Below are 24,283 nucleotides of genomic sequence, written 5' to 3' on the forward strand. Positions count from 1 at the left end.
TCATATGGCGAGGCAATACAAAGTCTATTGGCCAATTTCTAACATGGCTTAACAATAGAAATGAATTCCTAAAATTTACTGTGTAATATGATAAAAATCAGTTCGCTTTTTTGGACCTATTGATTGTGGCCACTCCAACAGGACTCGAGACAGAATTATGTAGAAAACCGATGGCCAGAAATTTGTTATTATGTTACGATAGCCATCATCCTAAATCACTCCGTGACAACTTACCCTTCGGTCAATTTTTGAGGGTACGGAGGAATTGTTCTACTAAGGACAGGTTTGAAAGTCATGCTGCTACATTGTCATCTCAGCTATGTTCCAGAAAATATCCGAAAAGATTAGTGTGTCGTTCATCCAAACGGGCCAGGAGCAACAACCGGGAAGCCCTGTTAGATCTAGCAGTACCAAAACCAGAAATGACTCTGCTCACGTTTGTTAATACTTTTAGCACTATGTCAAATAGTATTCAAAAAGTGTACGCAAACATTGGCAGATACTCAATATAGGCAACAAATGCATTCCTCCCCCTCTGTTCTCATTGAAGAGGAGCACTAATCTCCGAGATCAACTTGTTCACACCAGGCCTAAGACCAGATCGACTCCTGGGGTGGGCACCCTCTGGGATCTTCCTGCGGTACAGGGCCACTTTCCACGCGGGTCGTGTGCTGCCTGTCCCCAGACAGAACAAACCAAAACTGTGGACATAGCGACTAACAGACCATGGACATTAAATAAGTTTACTAACTGTAATAGTGAGAAACGTATTTATTTGATTACATGTCCATGCAATCTGAAATACGTGGGCATGACCACCCGGCGAGTGAAATTGAGAACTCTTGAGCACAAAAGTACTGTGAGATGTAAAAAACAATCAACTAGACTCACAAGTCACTTTCTTGAGATGAATCATCATCCAGATGAGTTCAAATGGACTGTATTAGAACAACCATTCATCCCAGATCATGTCACTGACATCTCCAGGTTTTTGCTGATTAGAGAACTGAAATGGGTTTTTAAGTTACAGAGCGACAAGAAAGGACTAAATGATGCTATACCGTGGGTCATCTTGTGAGCTAGCCTGTCCTATTTGTCCTAAATTGAGATATCGAACACGACAGTAGGATGTGGCATCAATCGAATGCTGGGACCGTATCTGTGAGCTTGGTTCTGTAGATGTGACCCTCTATATACACCGTAAGGTGATATGACTAAGAGCAATCATATAACAGGCCCTATAATGATATAAGTACAAATGACGTTATTTTAGGAACTATACATCATGCAGAGAGGAGTAAACGCGTAGAAATGAAATGAAACAAAGAGTTGTTAGATTAGATATTGAGCATGTTCACTGAGATGAGAGAGAGACGGTTTTGATAAGAGGTTCCACTTATTTCACAGTGCATGTAGTATGGCAATCCACGTCATCTGAGTGATATGGGCCAAACGACAATATTGCCCATATCTCACAGTGGGATGTTACCTTTAACACGCAATTGTTATGAGTGGCCACACCAAGGTCTAGTTATCTATTTTACTGTTTGGTAAGGAGGGCAAATCTTTTAGGTATGAGGCTTGGCATGTATAACAATCTGCATAGAATAATTAGGCTTTCTTCTATGTTTATGACGTATAATGCGGAACTTTACCATTACAAACCACAGTTCTCATGAACTGTGGTTGCGTAGTTCTGATGGCCCACGTGATCGTCCACGGGGACTGTGACATCTAAGACTTGGTTGGCCTAACAACAACTCTTTAAATAATGGCGGTCCCTGTCGATCGGTACCTCCCCCATATGGCTTGGTAGACCGCCAGAGGTACCGACAGACAGGTAAGCTCGGATGAGAGTCAGCGTGGGTTTCTTGTTGGGTAATCTGCAATGCTTATTTGAGCGCGTGAATGGTTGCACGTAATGTGGATGGGCGATATGGACATACTTCCCCGTAGATTCTGGCCTTTGAACAGCTGATGATGTGCTTATTGATACGGGCACCGTATGCGGGATAAAAATGAAGGAATGTTCACATGTTTACTTGCTTACTTGGTAACAAAAGGGGCATGCAATATGGCTACCAACAGAGAGATCGGTATGTGGGCAAGCATGCACGTTTAATATTCATAGTTGGTGCAGGCCGACATCGGATATGAGATATGAAAGCCGTATTAGTGCACAGTGTTATGAGAGGCTGGGTGCACTGATACAGAGACAGATGGCATAGCGACTAGCAGCTACTGAACTATGCACATGTGTGAGAGTGGTCAGTCATGGTGTACGACTTACTCTGAAAATGTAGTAATACATGTAGAATTACTTATAATAGCACTTCGATCCCTTCTGAACATCGTGGGATTTAAGATGAAGCCTTACCATGGACATGCAGCAGCATGGTTTTTAATTTCAGGTTTTTAATTTCAAGTTCAATATACAGATCTGTGCTTCTATGTCAGTGTGCACTGTCACTTCTACACTTAATGAAAACAAGGGTATAGTAAATAGTAGGGTACGATGAACATTTATTTGTCCTTTCCCTACGTCTTTTTTCAGAGCAGTGCCTCCTTTTCCTCTTAGCCGTGGCCAGGTGAGGTGAGGTCTTATCCTCGTGTAATACGGGTAAGCATGCACTTCATGTATTGGAAAATGGCAGAATTAGAAGCAATGATCTAATCTGGCAATATATCTATGTTTACAATTGTTTTGGAAATCCTTGAGTCTAAGTGGACCTACTGTTCACGAATCAAACACTCACATCTGTGGGTCTAGATATTATAATCGAAATAGCTCCTAATAAAACATCTGTGCGCTCCCCTTTTCTTTTAAAAGGGTTGTAGCCCTTAGTGCCACTAGTGTGACACTGGGAGGAGACCCAGATGATGAAGCATGTCACCACTGGTGAGTGATGGGAATTTGTCCTGTTATAGGATTTTTCCTCTGTAATCTGCTAGAGGGATACAGGTTTGGTCACCACACTTAGGCCTCTTGGGATCTAGTTAGCCAGTTAGACCCGTGGATATCTTTTTGTATATTATGCTATTGATTGGGGATTATATCCATGCCAGGTCTTAAAACATTCCTTTAGACCCCACATACATTGTAGTTTTTCTTGTTCGAATAAGTCTCCGGGTGATTAGTTGCGCCTTATGATTCCAAATTGATTGATTGATTGAATTGTGGTTGAGAGTGCTGGTCTTATATGTTAATCATTAATGCAACATGCAGTGTTTACTTATGGGTGCATGAGTGCAGTTTCCTTTAAAAAAAAAAAAAAGCAAAGTACTGATTGTATATCAATATATTAAGGACTATTTGGCTGTCTTCCAGTGTCTTGTGTTTATAGCCCCGCCAACTCCATGTGTAAGCCTTTAACTGCACTGTATTGATATCCAGAGGGAAGCATGGGCTAGGAGAGACTACTTGGAATAACAGCTGGCTTCCTGAAGTAGGATAGCCACAGGACATTACTGGTAAATGACTCCTATTGTCACAATTGGAGCATAGGAATCCCATGAAATCCATAAAAGCCCCCTTACTAGGAGTCACCCAAGCGCTCAAATTCCTATGCCATTTTGTCAGCACAAAAGCATTCACAGCCCTTACAGGTCAGTTAATTGAATTCATGGAATTATGGGATTGAAATGTTTCAACCATTTCATTTCCTAAAGGACAAATTCTGGTTTATGTACCTTTTTATGTCCTCCAATTAGTTGTTATGTGGTGTAGATTCGTCTTTTGTTAATCCTATGCTTTGTTTGCGTGCTAAACACTGTAGCCGTGCCACCTTCGTCTGTTTCGTGGTATGTTTATTAAAGGATTATTTTTTCAAAATGTGGTTTATATACTTCCTCATGTACTTTCCATCCTCATTCGTGTGTGTAGTGTTTGCAATAGTTCCCACATGAAATGTTGCTTGCGTTTGTAGCAGGTTTAGCATTTGTGTAATGACTTTCTGGTTATTTATCTATCTCTGACCAAGTTATTTCTAGTTGATTCCTGTGGCCCTCTTACATCAGTGCATATTCCCTTATGCACATCATGACGAAAGCTGGTGAAATTTGTGAACAAATACTAGCCCAGAATTTTGGAAAACATGTGTGTAAGGGCCTGGGTAATGTCAGGACCTGTAAGCTATATCCAGTTTTTGGCCTGAAAAGTCTTCATTGAGCAGTGCAGTCGCTTACACACCAGATGGGAATTATATTTCTGGACTTGGTATATCTGTGGTCTTTGTACCCAGCAACTCTGAATCAGCCCCAATGGTTTGCATGTGAACAGAAGAATGATTTGGTTGTTATGGCAATTGACATATGTAGTAAACTTTGTGTTATGAAATCATACTCGTACGAACCTGGGCTATAAGTTGAGAGGGGTGATAGAGCCCAACTAAAGTAATAAACACAATCTTTGTCAGGCCGAACCTCACAAGTCACTAAGTAAAACTGTTCCTAACCCTTTGCTAGCTTGCACAACAGCAGTCCGGTATAACTTAGAGGCAATGTGTAGAGTTTTTATGCAGCACTCGAACAGTAAAAAGACAACACAACAAAATAACAATTCCAAACCAATTTCGAAAAATAGAGTAAAATTTAATAAATGCAACGACTCCAAAACAACAAAGATCCAATCAGTGGAACATGAGTTATGAATTTTAAAATTTCTAGGTGAAAATAGCACCAAAAAGGTCAAAGCACCAGACCTGGATATCTTGCCGTGTTGGACCGGGTCAAAGTCATTCGTTCAGGCCGACTGCGATGGGACGCGGGTCAGACCGGGTTTGTCCCAGGGAGTTTACCTTCTTAAAGTCTAAATCTATGCAAGAAGCCTCAGAAGGAGCTTCGCGTTGATGATGGCTACGAGGAGTCTGTTGTTGGTGCGAAGGAGCAGGTCACCGCTTGAACTTTGTGTTATGCGGTTGATGCTTGCAGTTGTTGGTGATGGTCACAACTCATTCAAAGATCAGGTTGTCACTGGAGCTTTGCGTGAGTGGACAGCGCAGATGAGCTTTTCTTTGAGCAAAACAATCTGCTCGCCATCACAAGGAACCCAAGAAATCTGGATTTTCATATTTAAAATGGTTTTGAGGCATGGAGAGTTCACTCCGATGTCAGACAGTGGTCCAATCTGCGCTGCCGGAGCGTCGCAAAAAGTGACACTCTGGCGGAGCAGGGGGTCGTAAATAATCCCCTTTATTTTTAATAAAATATATATACAAAACATACTTACAGGGGTGTTAGAAATTGGGTTTCTGATTGACAAAGGTATGAACGCTGTCCAAGCAGGAACCACAATACTTCTCAGGGAAAGTGTAGTACACACTAAACGTTTACCTGTGCTCACCCTCTGGTAGCTTGGCACAGAGCAGTCAGGCTAAACTAAAAAGGCAATGTGTAAAGTATTTGTTCGAACACACACAGTAACACCGTGAAAACAAAATCCCACTAAGTACTCCAAACCAGTTTAGAAATATAGCTAATATTAATCTGGGTAAAACAACACCAAAATGATAAGAATACAACATACACAAGTCAAGATACGAATTTTGCAAGATTGAATCAAAATGCAGTGCCTAGACATCAATAGCTTCAACTGGGGTTATCTGGTCACGTTTGACCAGTGCAAATCCAAATGTTCAGTCTGACCTCGATGGAGCACAGGCCAGATACAGGAGTCACGCAGACCCTGCTGATACTGAATGCGTTGAAACTCGGAGACGATGTGTCTAACAAAGGAGGAAATGCATCGCTCTCAAAGGCAATAGATTCATTTCAAAGTCGGGCACCATTATTGATGTGTCCATGTCAAGAGAGCTGTGCAGCGGGCCGAGGTGTCAATGTTGAACCGCTGGGGTGTAAGTGATGTGTTGGCACAAAGCTGCGCAGGGCCAGGAATTGGATGGGGTCAGGGACGGTGCCTCACAGAAGTCGGCAATGTGGTGTCTGAGACTCAAGCAGCAGCGGCGATTCTGAGGCCCTGCATCAGCAAAGTCAGAGCTACGTTTTAAGTTGAGGTCATTGCCTCACGCAGTTTGGGAGCAGTGTACACAGCTTCAGTGCAGGCAGCCCTGATGCATCGATATTGCAGAGAAAAGACTGAGTTCCGATCAACACTACGTGTTAATGCGTTGGTCTCTTGGGTTGCAGCACCAAACACCCACTTCCAAGGGCCCAGGATTGGATTTGGCACCACTTGGCACGGCAGGAGTCACAACAGAGGAGCCCAGGTGCTGGTAGCAAGATGTAGGTGAAGTCTATGATTTCCCTGAGACATCAGAAACAGTAGGCAATCCCAACAAGCCCTTCAAGAACCTTTACTAATGCAGGATGTAGAGAGCCAGGTCTACTCTTCTCACTCCCAGGCAAGAAGCAGCTGGCCAACACAGCAAAGCAAACAGCAAAGTGGCAGTCTCTGCCAGCAGCACAACAGTTCTTCTTCCTGGTAGAAAATCCTCAGTTCCAGGAGTGTTCTGAGTATATGGTGTCATAGGTCCAGTACTTATACCCATTTTAGTCTTCGAAATAGGGCGACTTCAAAGAAAGGTCACTGTAGTTCACAAGGTCCTGCCTTTTCCTCCCCTGGCTCCAGGCACACTACAGGGGATATGCAACTCGTTTTGTGGGACAGGCACAGCCCTATTCAGGCATGTCAGCTCCTACCTCTCACTCTAGCTAAGGAAGACCCATCAGCCTGGTGATGGGTCATCATGATATGCAGTGCACACCTCGGCTCCCTTTGTGTAACTTTCTAGAGGAACGGACTTGGAAAGAGTGTTGACTTGCCAGGTCGACATGGCACTTTAAAACTGCACACACAGGTTTTGCAATGGCAGGCCTGAGACCTGTTTAATGGGATACCTATGTGGGTGGCACAATTAGTGCTGCAGGTTCATTAGTAGCATTTGATTTAAAGGCCCTGGGCACACCTAGTGCACTGTACTAGGGACTTCGCAGTAAATCAAATAGCCAATCATGAAAAGACCAATCCATAACACAATTTACCTTAGGAGCACTTGCACTTTAACACTGATCAGCAGAAGGTGCGCAGAGACACTAAACCAGCAAAAACAGATTCAAAACCAGGAGGACTGAAAGCAAAAAGACAAAGGAAACAGGCCAAAAGATGCCAGGTCTAACACTCACTTCCTCTGCCTCCTCCAACGTTGTGGTGATTGTCACATTGACAAAGACCATGTGAGACCATCAGAGACGTAAGAACAGAGAAACATGAATTGACCATAAAATATCCATATTTTTCAGCTCCCCATTAAACGTTGCATTTTAAGCTTCAATTGGCCTTTTCAATTTTCATCTTGTTTACCTACTAAATGTTTTGAAAAAGGATGAGAAATCACCACATCTACAACCAAAAATGTTTCTCCCTTACTTTGAGAGGAACTTCCAGCACAGCATCTGCTGACAAATAATATGGAGTGGTTATTTTATGACTCATGCAAATCAAATAGTGTTATGATTCGCAATGTACCCCAATATAGGCCTGGTTAGTCACCTAACCTTTCACCTCCATTTGCCATGCCATTGTACTACATAACACGTTTGATGCTAACCTTTTACCTCGTTAGGTGCTGCATAAATGTTGTGTAGTTTTCTACGAAAACTAGCCTCATTTATTATACATGAGGATTCTCAGAATCACAGCAGGATTACCATCTTCTGCATAATACCTATGTATAAGGTTCATCAGTATCGTCATCCTCGGCCGACATGACACAGCATGGTAGAACCCCTGGGGGGGCACCTCTTGAGTATGTAAACACCATATCTTTGCTGGGCAAGACTGAGGAGAAAGACTTTCATGCTGACAGGCTGACACAAGACGCTGAGGTTGCTGCACGCAGGCAGTCCAGCACGCAGTGATCTGACATCCCTTACAGGGTATCCATCTCGAGATCGAGATGGGGTCCTTCATTCTCTCACATCAGGTAATGGTGTTGGCTCTATCCAAGGGGGATTCTTGGCTATACACCTACATACATGCTAAGTACATTTAGGTACATCTAGTTAGGGTTAGCATCGTAGGAGTACGCATTATTACTGTCATGTATCTATATGCCTGCATATATCCATTGTTTTAGCACTATGGTAGAATTCTACCATCTATTTACTCTGTTGGTGCTTATAACCATATACATCTGTTTCTCTCTTATGGTTGTAGCACACGTATTTTACACTAGAATGATGCTGGTTCAATAAATGCTTATTGAAACTCCCCCATCGTTTATTCTGTGCGTCTCTCTGAGACAAAGTGAGCACGAGTGACTGAGCGAAAAGTATTGTACTGTTTCCATGATCCCTGAGGGGACTGGTTGTCATGTTTGATAGTTGCCAGAAACTATCTGCTCCTTGGCAAGAAGGGTTCGTAGTGGCACTGTGAGCTAGCTGGTATACAGGCGAACATATCCGGGGGGGGGGTCTGTAATCAGTCTGGACACCAATTTTTTCAGTTTATGTTGTCTAAACGTGCAGATCCTACATAGATTTAAAGGAACTGCACGACAATAGTTGGACTGAGCGTGTTTACTGCCAGTGTCCGCCTTTAAACAGAAGGCTGCTACGATTCAGCTAGAGTGAGGGGGACCCGACTGGTTAAATATAAATATGTGTTCACATGTGCAAGCGGCTCGTGAGAGAACACTGTCATCCACAGCTTGGTAGCTGCACACAGGTAACATACCTGGAAATTCGACCAAGTGCTATAACCCCTTTCAAAAGGATTAAACCTTCCTTTCAAATATTAATAAGTCACCCCTAAGTAGGACTTATTGCCCACAAAAGCAGCATCCATGGCATTTTAAAGTAGTACATAAAAAATGTAATGTTGAACATGCCCTTACAGTGAAATATTTGCTAAAGCTATTTTCACTCTAGCAAGGCTGACCGCTTTCACAGAGAAACGGTGGGCTACATTGTTGTATTTAATAAATGATTAATTTACATTGATAACAGCCAGAGAAATAATTTACGGACTCATTTTCATAGTTATTCAGAACCCAATTTAATGGTAAAATGTAATTTTTTCTAATATGCAAAAGGCAATTTTAAAAAGTAACATTTTCCAACACAAAGCTTGTAAGCATTCAACTGTCACCTAGCAAATGGATGGCTTCCCTGTAGTGAGATGTGGACTGCTCCCAGACACCCTGAGAAAAGGCTTTGGTGTGGGTTGATATTTTACGTCCTTCAGTGGAATGGCCTGGGGGCAGTGACCAAAGACTGGTTACATTTTAAAGGGGCCTACCCTGTCACAAGCAGATGAACCTGCCATTAGGCCTGTCCCTTTCTTTTGTCAGTCTAGCCAACTTGGCTCCAAAACCAAAGGGACGGCTGTATCAGAACTGAACTGGTTTGGAGTGACCACCAGGGAGGTTTTGTCCATTATCATAACCAACCATCTAAGTTTGCACAGGGAGCTCTGATCAAGGGAAGAAGGGCAAGAGGGTTGGGACAGGGGTGGTGAGATGATCTGGCATCCTAGGATTGGACAGGGGTGCTTGGCATCTAGAACTTTCCATTCATACTTACAAAATCCCTGAACGAGAGAGCAAGAGCCTGGACGGCGGTGACACCAGAATCATGGATAGGTGGAAAGAGAAGCCTCCTGATGGACTAAGGACTCTGCCTTTAGATGAACCCTAGTACTACGTGGGTCTCTCCAGGACTAGTGTTGTTGGCCACCTTATGCCCTTTGAGGACCAGTTACAGGAAGGTTTGGGCTTCATTAACCCCGATCTGCCCTGCATGTTAGCCAGAAACCCATGGGGCATGTGGAGAACAAAGCAAAGGAGAAGGCTTGCAGAGGGAGCCAGTGATCCCAGATCCTTACAAAGTGTGCCCTTTTAGAGGCAAGGAGGCTAGGAATTGAGAACCTTCTGCTTACACTTATAAACCACTACACAAGGGAGGGGCGGAGGGCAAGACCCTGGACCTGGGCGGTGGTGACACTAGAATCATGGAGAGCTGGAAGGACAAGATGCGTCTGATTGACCAAGGACTGTGCCTACAGCTGACCCCCCTAGACTAGATAGCTCTTTCAAGGGCCACTGACAATCACCCCCTTATGCCACCTAAGGGCAAGTTCGGTGAAGTCGTGGGCTCCACTGTCACCCAGGTGCCCTGAAAGTCAGCCAGGAGGCCATGAGGCCTGTGGGGAATAAAGTAGATGAGAAGGCTAGTGCAGGAAGCCTGTGAAGCTGGCTCCTCTCAAAGTGTCCCCTGTTAGAGGATACAAAAGCCTCTTAAAAGGCTCCAGGTAGCTAGGCCTCGTGGTTGGGAACAAAATGAGCCAAAGATCAGGAAGATCGGGCATTCGGGGCCAGAGTTATATAACTTTTGAAGATGTTCCCATTTACACATGCCAAATGGCAAAATCGAGCATGTAGCACACCACTGTATCTTCAGGAAATGCACATGCACTTTAGCACTGGTCTGCAGCGAAAAGGTGCACAGAGTCCTAAACCCAGCAAAAATAAAGTTCAGCACATAGTCAAAAATAGGAGGTCAAAGGGCAAAAAGTCACGCAAAGTCACGCCAAAAGATGCCAAGTCTAACAAGGGGCTTTCAGTCAACCCTCTTCATTGATAGATCTGCTCTTTTGTCATTCACATTTTGAGTCCACCCACTACAACCACATCATGGGACACAGCATCAGCCCACTTCAGCCAATGCCTTACCTGACTGTGAGTGATGGCATTCTTCTCTTGCACAATATGAACATCCACAAAACAGGAAGTCACCTTCAGTGCCAGGGACTATTGGTGCAATGTGTGCTTACATTAAAAAAATTACATTTTGGCTCTTATGCAAAGTTTGTTTTTCATACAGTGCTTGCTTTCAAAGAAAAAAAAACATTCACTAGCAAAATAAGTATTGGCAAAGCCTAAAGACCAGCAGAAATGATAATTCATTGTGTCAGATTTTATTAAATCAAGCTTCTGGTATCTAAAATGATTACAAATATATGTTTAATGTGGAAGAGATATTTGTCAATAGATATTCTTTCACTTTTCTCATTAGCAATCACGTGTGAAGCGGTCCGGAAAAAAAGAAGGAGTCCGAAGAGTGGTCAAGAGTGGCAATGGTAGGGGTGGTGGGGGAGGAAATGGCAATGGAAATGGTGCAAGAGGTCAGCGTGGTCGCAGAAGAGGCCGTCTGCCAGGTGCTGGTTCTTCTATTGGAAGAAAGGAGATTATAGATTGAACCATTGTTAATTACTTAGATGAACATGTCACCAGTAACAGTGACTTATCCTTTCTCAAGCTATACTTACTTTTCGTTTACCAGCTTCAACCTAATTTTTCAGGCATTTCACGGATCTTTGGTCCTATTTCAGTTCAAAAGATTCCCGCTTCTTTTTGTCCTATATTGTAAAACATAAGGCTTTACAAGTCAGTTTTCAAAAGAATAAAAAGTCACAAAATGAGAGAATCAAATGTATTTTTTACTGAATGGTACAGAAACAAAAGCACAATCAGGGCGCAAGTTGGGGGGGATACGCGCATAGACGTCTCCCTGCCGCAATGTTCACAGGGTGGATGCTGCCCACCCTGCCAAGAAGTTGGGCCCAACTGAAATATGCTGAACTCGTCCCGGTTTAACATTGTCTGCTTTAATTCTGAATAGCAACATGCAGGCAGCGATGGAGTCGAGAGGGTCTTTGTTATTGTACATTTCAGTTGGGCCCAACACAATGGCAGAAGTTCAGGGGCCATCAGGACTCCTTTTGTTTGAGTGTCCTGGCTGGGAGCTATCTGGAGCCTCACACCTATATGCAATAGCAATGGAGGGAAAACAAAGGCACACGACTTGTTATTCCTTCACAGGTACTTAATAAATGCATGGTTTTGACTGTGTTCATTTCCTGTATATAAGAGATATGCATGCACTGTGAGAATGTCAGCTGTGTTGGTCTGTCCCAATATATACACAAATAACATTTTAAATTCCACTATTTTGTTTCATTTCTTTTATAGCGTTACTTATCCCAATGCAGGGAGTCAGAGAAATTATACAAATGTGTACAGTATGTTACACAACAATGTTACAAGGTGTAGGAGTCACATTTCCTTCATAGCTCACTGTGGTATGTAATATAATTCATGAACTGTAGGTAACAAAAGGCTCTCTGCATTAAAAGCAGTAACTCACTTACCTATCTATGGTGAATAAAAATGTGTCATCTACATGTCACACGATGTGCTTAGCAGGAGACACATGAACTCTCTATGCTACTTTGATTCAAAACTGGGACTAGGCAAAACACTGTTCTCTCCAGCAAATGCATTAACCTCATGAGTTATCTTGCCATTATTATTCCCTGAGATTTACTGGGGACACTAAGATCTCTGCAGCAGGTGCCTTAACCCCATAAAATATTTTAAACGCACTCATGAAAGACCTGCTAACCATATGCGTGAAGTCTTAAGATCTGATGTCACTTCTTGTGATGTCACTTCTTGTGAGGTCATGGGTTGTGATGCCTCTTCCTGTAATGTCTCTTCGTGTTATGCCATATGACACACCATGATGTCCCATGAGTATTTCCTAACTAGGTTTTTAGGACGTCGGCCCTGAGCACAATATAAAGAGTGCACACCTCAACCTCACAGTAAGGCTCACCCTCAGTTTGCTGGATTTTCTAGTCGGTAACTTTTTTGCAGAAATTACTCATGATGCATTGCGCGATATTTCCTTGTGGTGGAGCCATTACCCCATTCTGTGGTTACCGATTTAGAATGAGAAATTGCCCGTGGCATTGGGTTCTAAACATCCGATTGCTAGTTTCCCCTCTATCAAATCAATTTTCACAGTGCAATTTTATGTTTATTTTTTCCATTCTGAAATCTGCATCCAGAAAATACCCAGCTCTGCATTAAAGTTACATAGGGGCAGATTATCAAGGACGGCGTTAAAATTATCGCCGCTTTAGCGGCAGGAAACTGCCGCAATGGGCTTGATAATATGCTGCAGAGAATTCCAATAGAAGCCCATGTTCTGGTGTGAACATGGGCTTCTATTGGAATTCTCTGCAGCATATTTTTAAGCCCATTATCGCCGCTTTTAGCGGCAGGAAAGCTAAAGCGGCGATAATTTTAATGTCGTCCTTGATAATATGCCCCATAGTTGGTAATCTTGATTTACGCTTAACTTCCCAAAACGACCCAGACAAGGACTACACCCAGTGAAATATTTTAGCTGCAGTTCTGCAAAAGCATGTGGAAGTGTTTTTGAACCGGCCCAAACACAGGTGCAGCACTAGTGACATAACCCTGTTAGGCATCCCGAAAGTGAGCAGTTGCATATTGGCTCCTTGTAAGTGAAATTACATAAACTCAGCAATGAGGGGCTAAATGAACAAAAACAGAAACCACACGTAAGCAACTTTGAGACATAAATGTTAACATGCAGGGCCACAATAGATGTCTAGGGAAGGCCATTACATCACGAAACTAGCACAAATCATAGAAAGTTAATACCCTATTCACTGGGAAACTCGGGGATGTGCAGTACCATGTACTGTTTCAGTTATAGCTCATAGCACAGAATCTTCAGCCCTGTACACTTCTTCATCTCTGGCAGGAATACTGAAGAAAGATAGACGTTCACCAGGTTTGAGCTAAAGAAAGTGACCACAAATTAAATATTGATACAATTTGACACAAACAAAAATGGAAAGTCAGTGCTAGTCAGAGAGTCTGAAGTGAGAAATATAAATTGTGAAGCATTTTCTCCTGCACTGCAATTGCCTGCTCAATTTCTTAAATATGTCTATTTGTATAACTTTGTATCAAACAGAAAAGTAACATTGTACTGAGATTGCCTTTTTGATGACTAGTTACATGACGTGTTCAAGCTAGCAAAACTGTTAGATCTTGTCGTACCAATAAAGTTCTTTTGATTGAAACTAATTGAATGAAGCATTTTTTTGTGCAAAATGTCAGTTTAATTGTCCCGAAAATACTTTCTGTTGTCTCAGTTTCGGAGACTCCTAGTAATATAAAGCACTTAGGGCACGCCAATAGAATCACTAGCGCTAAGGATGGTCAGGTCAGGTCCTGGAAAGGAAAATTTGAAAGAAACTTGCGTCAGAAACACAACAATTGTTCAGATTTTTTATATTTTTCACTGTAATGTAGTTACATTTGTATCATGCAACATAGCCCAGAAGAGGCCTTGAGGCACATGTCAATGGACAGGCAGCACACAACTCTGTAGGTTTGTTTTGGGTTCAAGAACATGATCTTATAAAGTGGAATTGTGCACAAAGTGTTTTGGTGTCCTGAATAATGACCAGAAAGATGCTAAGATCTAGTAGGGCACTTATTGCTGTGCTTAATTATGAAGTTGAGCTAGGAGGAGCGAGATATGCATTGTTATATTTGCTGGTCTATCATCGTTGTGTGAACGAATACGGTCTGGTAGTTCTTTGTTGTAGAGTGTGGTGGTGATCTGCTGGGGAATAGTCAGATCTCTGTTGCCTGACTGAATCTTGAATGACCTTGATGTATCTTAACTCTGCAAGAAAGTTCAAGAATGTTGCTACCAAACGAAAGAAGAAGGTCCCTCCCATGTATATCTTCTTTAAGGGAGGGAGGTAAGACGGTAACACAGCCTGGGGTGTAGGGCATTCTATTCTGCATATATCACCTGTTTCACTGAGATTACATGGCATAAATGATGAAACAGAGCTCCTAAAGACCGTATGGGCAAAGTGAAGTACCTTGAAGGTGACGGATCTGGCAGTGGGTAGCCTGTGGAGCACTTGAATGGCTACTAAGGTGTGACCACTTCTACTGGTCAGCGATGCACTAACTCCCACTCTCAACACCTCCATTGACTCAGCCACATTCCAGGACACCTTGCAGCATACCACCTTCATACCCCTGCTCAAGAAACCATCCACTGACTGAGCCACGCTTTCCAACTACAGACCCATCTCTCTCCCACCGTCCATAACCAGAAAAGGCCTTACAGAAACGAATCAACCAATGCCACACTGACCACCTCAACAACCACTAGCTCCTCAATGCCATGCAGTCCGGATGCAGGTCCAACCATGGTACAGAAACAGCACATGTTGCTATCACAAACAATGTCTGCATAATCCTTGACAGAGGAGACATGGCAGCCTTCAATCTGTTGGACTTCTCTGCAGCATTTGACATGGTCTCACACCCAATCCTCATCTAGCATGTGCAGGAGATTGCCATCCAAGGATAAGCTCTTCACTAGATCTGCTCCTTCCTAACAGATAGAGCACAAACAGTCAGCCTGGCACCTTACTCCTCAGAAGCCTGCAAATTGATCTGTTGAGTGCCTCAAAGTTTATCACTCAGCCCCACTGTCTTCAACGCATACATGATGACTCTGGCCAAGTCCTCCATGCACACGACATCAACATATTCTCCTATGCCGACAACATGCAACTCATATTCTCCCTCTCCTATAAGACACCCAACAGAAAACGAGTTCATAGCCTGCATGACCGAAGTTGCTAACTGGATTAAAGCCAACTTTCTAAAGCTCAAGATCGACAAGACAGAAATAGTGATCTTCAGGAAGAACACCTCACCAAGAGACTCCAACTGGTGGCCAGACGATCCTGGACATCCTCCCTGCACCCACAGCAAGAACCTCAGAATAATTATCAACAGTAAACTAGATATGTCCGCACAAGTCAACGCCCTCACAGCCAGAGACGTTTTAAGGTATGGGCAAAGTGGGCTCTGGCCCAGGGCCCCGGCCATTTAGGGGGCCCCCTGATAGAGCCAGCTATGTTCTGCTGAGAGTCTTCCCTGAAGACCTTGAATACTTTTTAAACAGATTGTTGAAAATCGGTTTTTTCTATCATTTATTTTTAATGTGTGAGTCTGCTACAGACATTTTGCAGACAAAATGCCAAGCGCGACCCTTGGAGAGCGAGCACTTAGGACCCGGCCCCCCGTACCCGCGACTCACCCCCCTTAGCCCGGCCAGCCACCTAATTGACTGCTGGCCGGAGGTAGTACTTCCGGGGCACCACGACGTGGGCCCAATGCAGACAACATGCAGGGGGGGAGGTGGAGCCAGTGTGGGGGCTATTTAGGCCCCATACTCACCTCCACTCCTCCTCTGTTCCTGCATTCCTGCTCCTGCCCTGGACCGTCTGGAAGACTGTAGCGATCTCCCGAGGCCAGCACTGAGGAGAGAGATGGTAAGCTCTCCGCAAGGAGAATGGGGACACCGGCTGGAGAGGCAAGGGCGACAGGTCACACAAGCCTCCTTGGCAGCCTGGTGGTGAGGCGTGGGCCCCTTGGGAAAAGATGGACAAGGACCGAGGGCCGGGTGGCTCACCGCTCAAGGACGCAGGTGGGTTGCGCCTTGCGTGGTTCTCCATTTAGGGGATGCGAGCCAAGAGGCCCCTTAGTGCTGGAGGATTTAGGTATCATAAGCAGGGATTATGAATTCTGAACGCTTGTAAATATTAAAAGTGTGATTAAGTGATTTTGTAATCTTGAAAGATAATAATGTTTTGCTTGTCATGTTTATGAATGCTTTGATTAAACATGGCCATTTTTACCCACACCTTTTGACTTATTAATGGTTGTGGGTTCACTACAGGTTGGAGCGGGGTTCCCTGGGGGGTCCGGGCCCTATTTGTTTTTTTTCATGCAACATACATATAAAAAGTTTGTTTTACATCAATACAGGACCTCACATATGAGAAATGGGAGGGTGTCACAAAGATTATTTGCAAGAGTATTATTGAGCTGTTGCTGTGTTACAGTATAGAAAACACACATCATTATCCCTGAATATCAGATGTACACACACATTTAGAATTTGACCAAACAGGGCATGAAAGAGCTGACAGTGGATCATAAAATTAAAGCTGTTTCCGAACAGGGGTCCCCAAAATTCATTTGGCCCAGGGCCCCCAAAATCCTTAAAACGTCCCTGCTCACAGCATCCTGCTTTTACACACTAAAGATGCTGAAGAATAGCTCCCAAGCAACACTAGAAAAACTGTCACTCATGCCATACTTATCAGTAATTTGGACTATGGGAGCACCCACTACACTGAGATTGCCAAGCAGCTTACTAAACGGCTACAAAACATTCAGAACTCAGTAGCCAGACTCATCCTCAACCTCCCACAGAGAATTCTCATTACACCACATCTAAGGGAGCTACACTGACTCCGGATGTACAAACATGCTCATTTCAAACTCTTCACACACACATTCAAGGCACTGTCCAACTTAGGCCCTGCCTACCTGAACAGTTGTACCTTCTTCCACCAACCATCCAGACACCTCCACTCTGAAGGACTCCTACTCGCACTCATCCCATGCATGCACACAACCAAATCAGGAGGACAGGCGTTCTCTTTCATTGCTCCTAAATTGTGGAATGGCCTCCCACTCTACATCAGACCTCCTCTTCTCTTTTGAATTCCTCAAGAAGCTGAAGACCTTGTTTTTCAATTAACCAACCAAAAATAGGCAGGGCTAGGCACACATATGCTCAGCACCATGATATCCTCGCAGGTGATAGTGCTCTTTACAACTACACATAATATCACAAAGGCAGAGGAATGGGCACACCTAGTGCACTGTACTAGGGACTTCGCAGTAAATCAAATAGCCAATCATGAAAAGACCAATCCATAACACTATTTACCTTAGGAGCACTTGCACTTTAACACTGATCAGCAGAAGGTGCGCAGAGACACTAAACCAGCAAAAACAGATTCAAAACCAGGAGGACTGAAAGCAAAAAGACAAAGGAAACAGGCCAAAAGATGCCAGGTCTAACACTCACTTCCTCTGCCTCATCCAACGTTGTGGTGATTGTCACATTGACAAAGACCATGTGAGACCATCAGAGACGTAAGACCTGAGAAACATTATGAATTTACCATAAAATATCCATATTTTTCAGCTCCCCATTAAACGCTGCAATTTAAGCTTCAATTGGCCTTTTCAATTTTCATCTTGTTTACCTACTAAATGTTTTGAAAAAGGATGAGAAATCACCACATATACAACCAAAATGTTTCTCCCTTACTTTGAGAGGAACTTCCAGCACAGCATCTGCTGACAAATAATATGGAGTGGTTATTTTATGACTCATGCAAATCAAATAGTGTTATTATGATTCACAATGTACCCCAATATAGGCCTGGTTAGTCACCTAACCTTTCACCTCCATTTGCCGTGCCAGTGTACTACATAACACGTTTGGTGCTAACCTTTTACCTCGTTAGGTGCTGCATAAATGTTGTGTAGTTTTCTCCGAAAACTAGCCTCATTTATTATACATGAGGATTCTCAGAATCACAGCAGGATTACCATCTTCTGCATAATAACTATGTATAAGGTTCATCAGTATCGTCATCCTCGGCCAACATGACACAGCATGGTAGAACCCCTGGGGGGGCACCTCTTGGGTATGTAAACACCATATCTTTGCTGGGCAAGACTGAGGAGAAAGACTTTCATGCTGACAGGCTGACACAAGACGCTGAGGTTCCTGCACGCAGGCAGTCCAGCACCCAGTGATCTGACATCCCTTACAGGGTGTCCATCTCAAGATCAAGATGGGGTCCTTCATTCTCTCACATCAGGTAATGGTGTTGGCTCTATCCAAGGGGGATTCTTGGCTATACACCTACATACATGCTAAGTACATTTAGGTACATCTAGTTAGGGTTAGCATCGTAGGAGTACGCATTATTACTGTCATGTATCTATATGCCTGCATATATCCATTGTTTTAGCACTATGGTAGAATTCTACCATCTATTTACTCTGTTGGTGCTTATAACCATATACATCTGTTTCTCTCTTATGGTTGTAGCACACGTATTTTACACTAGAATGATGCTGGTTCAATAAATGCTTATTGAAATTCCCCCATCGTTTATTCTGTGCGTCTCTCTGAGACAAAATGAGCACGAGTGACTGAGCGAAAAGTACTGTACTGTTTCCATGATCCCTGAGGGGACTGGTTGTCATGTTTGATAGTTGCCAGAAACTATCTGCTCCTTGGCAAGAAGGGTTCGTAGTGGCACTGTGAGCTAGCTGGTATACAGGCGAACATATCCGGGGGGGGGCTGTAATCAGTCTGGACACCAATCCCTCAGTTTATGTTGTCTAAACGTGCAGATCCTACATAGATTTAAAGGAACTGCACGACAATAGTTGGACTGAGCGTGTTTACTGCCAGTGTCCGCCTTTAAAGAGAAGGCTGCTACGATTCAGCTAGGGTGAGGGGGACTGGACTGGTTAAATATGAATATGTGTGGACATGCATGTTCACATGTGCAAGCTGCACGTGAGAGAACACTGTCATCCACAGCTTGGTAGCTGCACACAGGTAACAAACCTCTAAATTCGACCAAGTGCTATAACCCCTTTCAAAAGGATTAAACCTTCCTTTCAAATATTAATAAGTCACCCCTAAGTAGGACGTATTGCCCATAAAAGCAGCGTACATGGCATTTTAAAGTAGTACATATAAAAGTTAATGTTGAGCATGTCCTTACAGTGAAATATTTGCTAAAGCTATTTTCACTCTGGCAAGGCTGGCCGCTTTCACAGGGAAATGGTGGGCTACATTGTTGTATTTAATAAATGATTAATTTAGATTGATAACAACCAGAGAAATAATTTAGGGACTCATTTTTATAGTTATTCAGAACCCAATTTAATGGTAAAATGTATTTTTTTCTATTATTCAAAAGGCAATTTTAAAAAGTAACATTTTCCTACACAAAGCTTGTAAGCATTCAACTGTCATCTAGCAAATGGATGGCTTCCCTGTAGTGAGATGTGGACTGCTCCCAGACACCCTGAGAAAAGGCTTTGGTGTGGGTTGATATTTTACGTCCTTCAGTGGAATGGCTTGGGGGCAGTGACCAAAGACTAGTTACATTTTAAAGGGGCCTACCCTGTCACAAGCAGATGAACCTGCTACTAGGCCTGTCCCTTTCTTTTGTTAGTCTAGCCAACTTGGCACCAAAACCAAAGGGACGGCTGTATCAGAACTGAACTGGTTTGGAGTGACCACCAGGATGGGTTTGTCCATTATCATAACCAACCACCTGGGTTTGCACAGGGAGCTCTGATCAAGGGAAGAAGGGCCAGAGGGTTGGGACATGGGTGGTGAGATGATCTGGCATCCTAGGATTAGACAGGGGTGCTTGGCATCTAGAACTTTCCACCCATACTTACAAAATCCCTGAACGAGAGAGCAAGAGCCTGGACGGCGGTGACACCAGAATCATGGATAGGTGGAAAGAGAAGCCTCCTGATGGACTAAGGACTCTGCCTTTAGATGAACCCCCATTAGGAATAATGGGGTAACCCAGTGACCCTCAGAACCTGGGTGTGTACATAGAGCAAAAATATTGGTTCTGTTGGGAATAAACTTAGTTTAAATGACACTAAATGTGTTAGAAAGCTATTGAGAAAAGATGTACTTAATCACAGTTATACACACACATATAGAAATCATTAGTTTGAAAACACAAAAGTATTATTTTTCTTTTTAGCTGTATTTGAATCCACATAAATGTTATTACAATACAGGACTGACCAAAAAACTAATTAAATCACAACATATATATATTGACCAACAGTGCATAGTAACATAACAATCAACATAAAATGACATCAAAAAACTACATATATGCACATATAGACAAATATGTATTTAAAGCGAAGTTGATCCAAAGTGAATCGCATATGTCACCACAACATATATCTTCTATTTTTCAAATGGTGAAATTGCATGGACCAATCTGATAGACAACGTCGACGTTTCGACCCTAGGATAATGTGTAAGTTTGTACGCATCAGTGGCGGGTCTTCATCAGGACAATAATCTATATGTCAGCCTGAAGGCTAGGAAAATTAATTAATCCTAGTGTCACATACGGTGAAATCAATAAAGTTCTCACTCCGTCAATTCAATATATACTCTTAAAGATTGAATAATCCCAGGTCGGGGGACGGTGCTGTCAAGGCGATCACCGAGATTAGGAGCGCAATAAATGAGCCTCCGATTCCCTGCACGCTGGACGAAAATTGATTTTCGTCCAGCATGCAGGGAATCGGAAGCTCATTTATTGCGCTCCTAATCTCTTTGATCGCCTTGACGGCACCGTCCCCCGACCTGGGATTATTTAATCTTTAAGAGTATATATTGAATTGACGGAGTGAGAACTTTATTGATTTCACCGTATGTGACACTAGGATTAATTAATTTTCCTAGCCTTCAGGCTGACATATAGATTATTGTCCTGATGAAGACCCGCCACTGATGCGTACAAACTTACACATTATCCTAGGGTCGAAACGTCGACGTTGTCTATCAGATTGGTCCATGCAATTTCACCATTTGAAAAATAGAAGATATATGTTGTGGTGACATATGCGATTCACTTTGGATCAACTTCGCTTTAAATACATATTTGTCTATATGTGCATATATGTAGTTTTTTGATGTCATTTTATGTTGATTGTTATGTTACTATGCACTGTTGGTCAATATATATATGTTGTGATTTAATTAGTTTTTTGGTCAGTCCTGTATTGTAATAACATTTATGTGGATTCAAATACAGCTAAAAAGAAAAATAATACTTTTGTGTTTTCAAACTAATGATTTCTATATGTGTGTGTATAACTGTGATTAAGTACATCTTTTCTCAATAGCTTTCTAACACATTTAGTGTCATTTAAACTAAGTTTATTCCCAACACAACCAATATTTTTGCTCTATTTAGATGAACCCCAGTACTACGTGGGTCTCTCCAGGACTAGTGTTGTTGGCCACCTTATGCCCTTTGAGGACCAGTTACAGGAAGGTTTGGGCTTCATTAACCCTGATCTGCCCTGCGTGTTTGCCAGAAACCAATGGGGCATGTGGAGAACAAAGCAAAGGAGAAGGCTTGCAGAGGGAGCCAGTGATCCCAGATCCTTGCAAAGTGTGCCCTTTTAGAGGCAAGGAGGCTTGGAATTGAGAACCTTCTGTTTACACTTATAAACCACTACACAAGGGAGGGGCGGAGGGCAAGACCCTGGACCTGGGCGGTGGTGGCACTAGAATCATGGAGAGCTGGAAGGACAAGCAACCTGATGCCCCTGATTGACCAAGGACTATGCCTACAGCTGACCCCCACGACTAGATAGCTCTTTCAAGGGCCACCGACAATCACCCACTTATGCCACCTAAGGGCAAGTTCAGTGAAGACGTGGGCTCCACTGTCACTCAGGTGCCCTGAAAGTCAGCCAGGAGGCCATGAGGCCTGTGGGAAATAAGGTACATGAGAAGGCTAGTACGGGAAGCCTGTGAAGCCGGCTCCTCTCAAAGTGTCCCCTGTTAGAGGACACAAAAGTCTGTTAAAAGGCTCCAGGTAGCTAGGTCTCGTGGCTGGGAACACAATTAGCCAAAGATCAGGAAGATTGGGCATTTGGGGCCAGAGTTATATACCTTTGAAGATTTTCCCATTTACACATGCCAAATGGCAAAATCGAACATGTAGCGCACCACTGTATCTTCAGGAAATGCACATGCTCTTTAGCACTGGTCTGCAGTGAAAAGGTGCCCAGAGTCCTAAACCCAGCAAAAATAAAGTTCAGCACATAGTAAACAATAGGAGGTCAAAGGGCAAAAAGTCACGCAAAGTCACGCCAAAAGATGCCAGGTCTAACAAGGGGCTTTCTGTCAACCCTCTTCATTGATAGATCTGCTCTTTTGTCATTCACATTTTGAGTCCACCCACTACAACCACATCATGGGACACAGCATCAGCCCACTTCAGCCAATGCCTTACCTGACTGTGAGTGATGGCATTCTTCTCTTGCACAATATGAACATCCACAAAACAGGAAGTCACCTTCAGTGCCAGGGACTATTGGTGCAATGTGTTCTTACATTAAAAAAATTACATTTTGGCTCTTATGCAAAGCTTGTTTTTCATACAGTGCTTGCTTTCAAAGAAAAAAAAACATTCACTAGCAAAATAAGTATTGGCAAAGCCTAAAGACCAGCAGAAATGATAATTCATTGTGCCAGTTTTTATTAAATCATGCTTCTGGTATCTAAAATGATTACAAATATATGCTTAATGTGGAAGTGATATTTGTTAATAGGTATTCTTTCACTTTTCTCATCAGCAATCACGTGTGAAGAGGTCCGGAAAAAAAGAAGGAGTCCGAAGAGGGGTCAAGAGTGGCAATGGTAGGGGTGGTGGGGGAGGAAATGGCAAAGGAAATGGTGGAAAAGGTAAGGGTGGTGGCATTGGTGACTTTAAAGCAGGTGCTGGTTCTCCTATTGGAAGAAAGGAGATTATAGATTGAACCATTGTTAATTACTTAGATGAAAATGTCACCAGTAACAGTGATTTATCCTTTCTCAAGCTATACTTACTTTTAGTTTACCAGCTTTAACCTAATTTTTCAGGCATTTCATGAATCTTTGGTCCTATTTCAGTTCAAAAGATTCCCGCTTCTTTTTGTCCTATATTGTAAAACATAGGCTTTACAAGTCAGTTTTCAAAAGATTAAAAAGTCACAAAATGAGAGAATCAAATGTATTTTTTACTGAATGGTACAGAAACAAAAGCACAATCAGGGCGCAAGTTGGGGGGGATACGCGCATAGACGTCTCCCTGCCGCAATGTTCACAGGGTGGATGCCGTCCACCCTGCCAAAAAGTTGGGCCCAACTGAAATATGCTGTACTCGTCCCGGTATAACATTGTCTGCTTTAATTCTGAATAGCAACATGCAGGCAGCGATGGAGTCGAGAGGGTCTTTGTTATTGTACATTTCAGTTGGGCCCAACACAATGGCAGAAGTTCAGGGGCCATCAGGACTCCTTTTGTTTGAGTATCCTGGCTGGGAGCTATCTGGAGCCTCACACCTATATGCAATAGCAATGGAGGGAAAACAAAGGCACACGGCTTGTTATTCCTTCACAGGTACTTAACCCCTTCCCCACTCATGACGGAACCGCTCCGTCATGAGCCATGGTCGCCGTGTGCTCATGACGGAGTGGTTCCGTCATGCTGCGGCCGTTGGCGGCCGCACCGCCCACGCGGCGCTAATTCCCCGCCTGTGCGGGCGATTAGCGCAGTGGGCGGAGTCATGACGGAACCACTCCGTCATGAGCACAGCTCAACCGCGGCTCATGACGGAGTGGTTCCGTCATGAGCACCGCGCCACCGCGCTGCCCCCAAACCCCCCCCAGCGCTGCGGGGGAATTCCCGCCGCAGCGGA

At 43.4% G+C, this 24,283-nt stretch overlaps 1 protein-coding gene across 3 annotated transcripts in view; it reads left to right on the top strand.

The window, feature by feature from the left end:
- Positions 1-23,568, top strand: part of LOC146796213 (cathelicidin-related peptide Pt_CRAMP2-like) — a 130,318-nt gene extending 106,750 nt beyond the window's left edge. Inside the window, exons 4-5 of one of the 3 annotated variants that reach the window (XM_085628718.1) lie at positions 11,032-11,095; positions 23,181-23,568. In XM_085628718.1, coding sequence (XP_085484844.1) covers positions 11,032-11,095; positions 23,181-23,248 — 132 coding nt within the window. In that variant the 3' untranslated portion in view covers positions 23,249-23,568. Of the gene's footprint in view, positions 1-11,031; positions 11,440-23,180 lie in introns of those variants that run through there. The other 2 variants (XM_085628715.1, XM_085628717.1) reach the window with 2 other exon arrangements.
- Positions 23,569-24,283: the final 715 nt, after the last annotated feature.

The sequence above is a fragment of the Triturus cristatus genome, chromosome 10 (genome assembly GCF_964204655.1).
Source record: "Triturus cristatus chromosome 10, aTriCri1.1, whole genome shotgun sequence".
Lineage (NCBI taxonomy): Eukaryota > Metazoa > Chordata > Amphibia > Caudata > Salamandridae > Triturus > Triturus cristatus.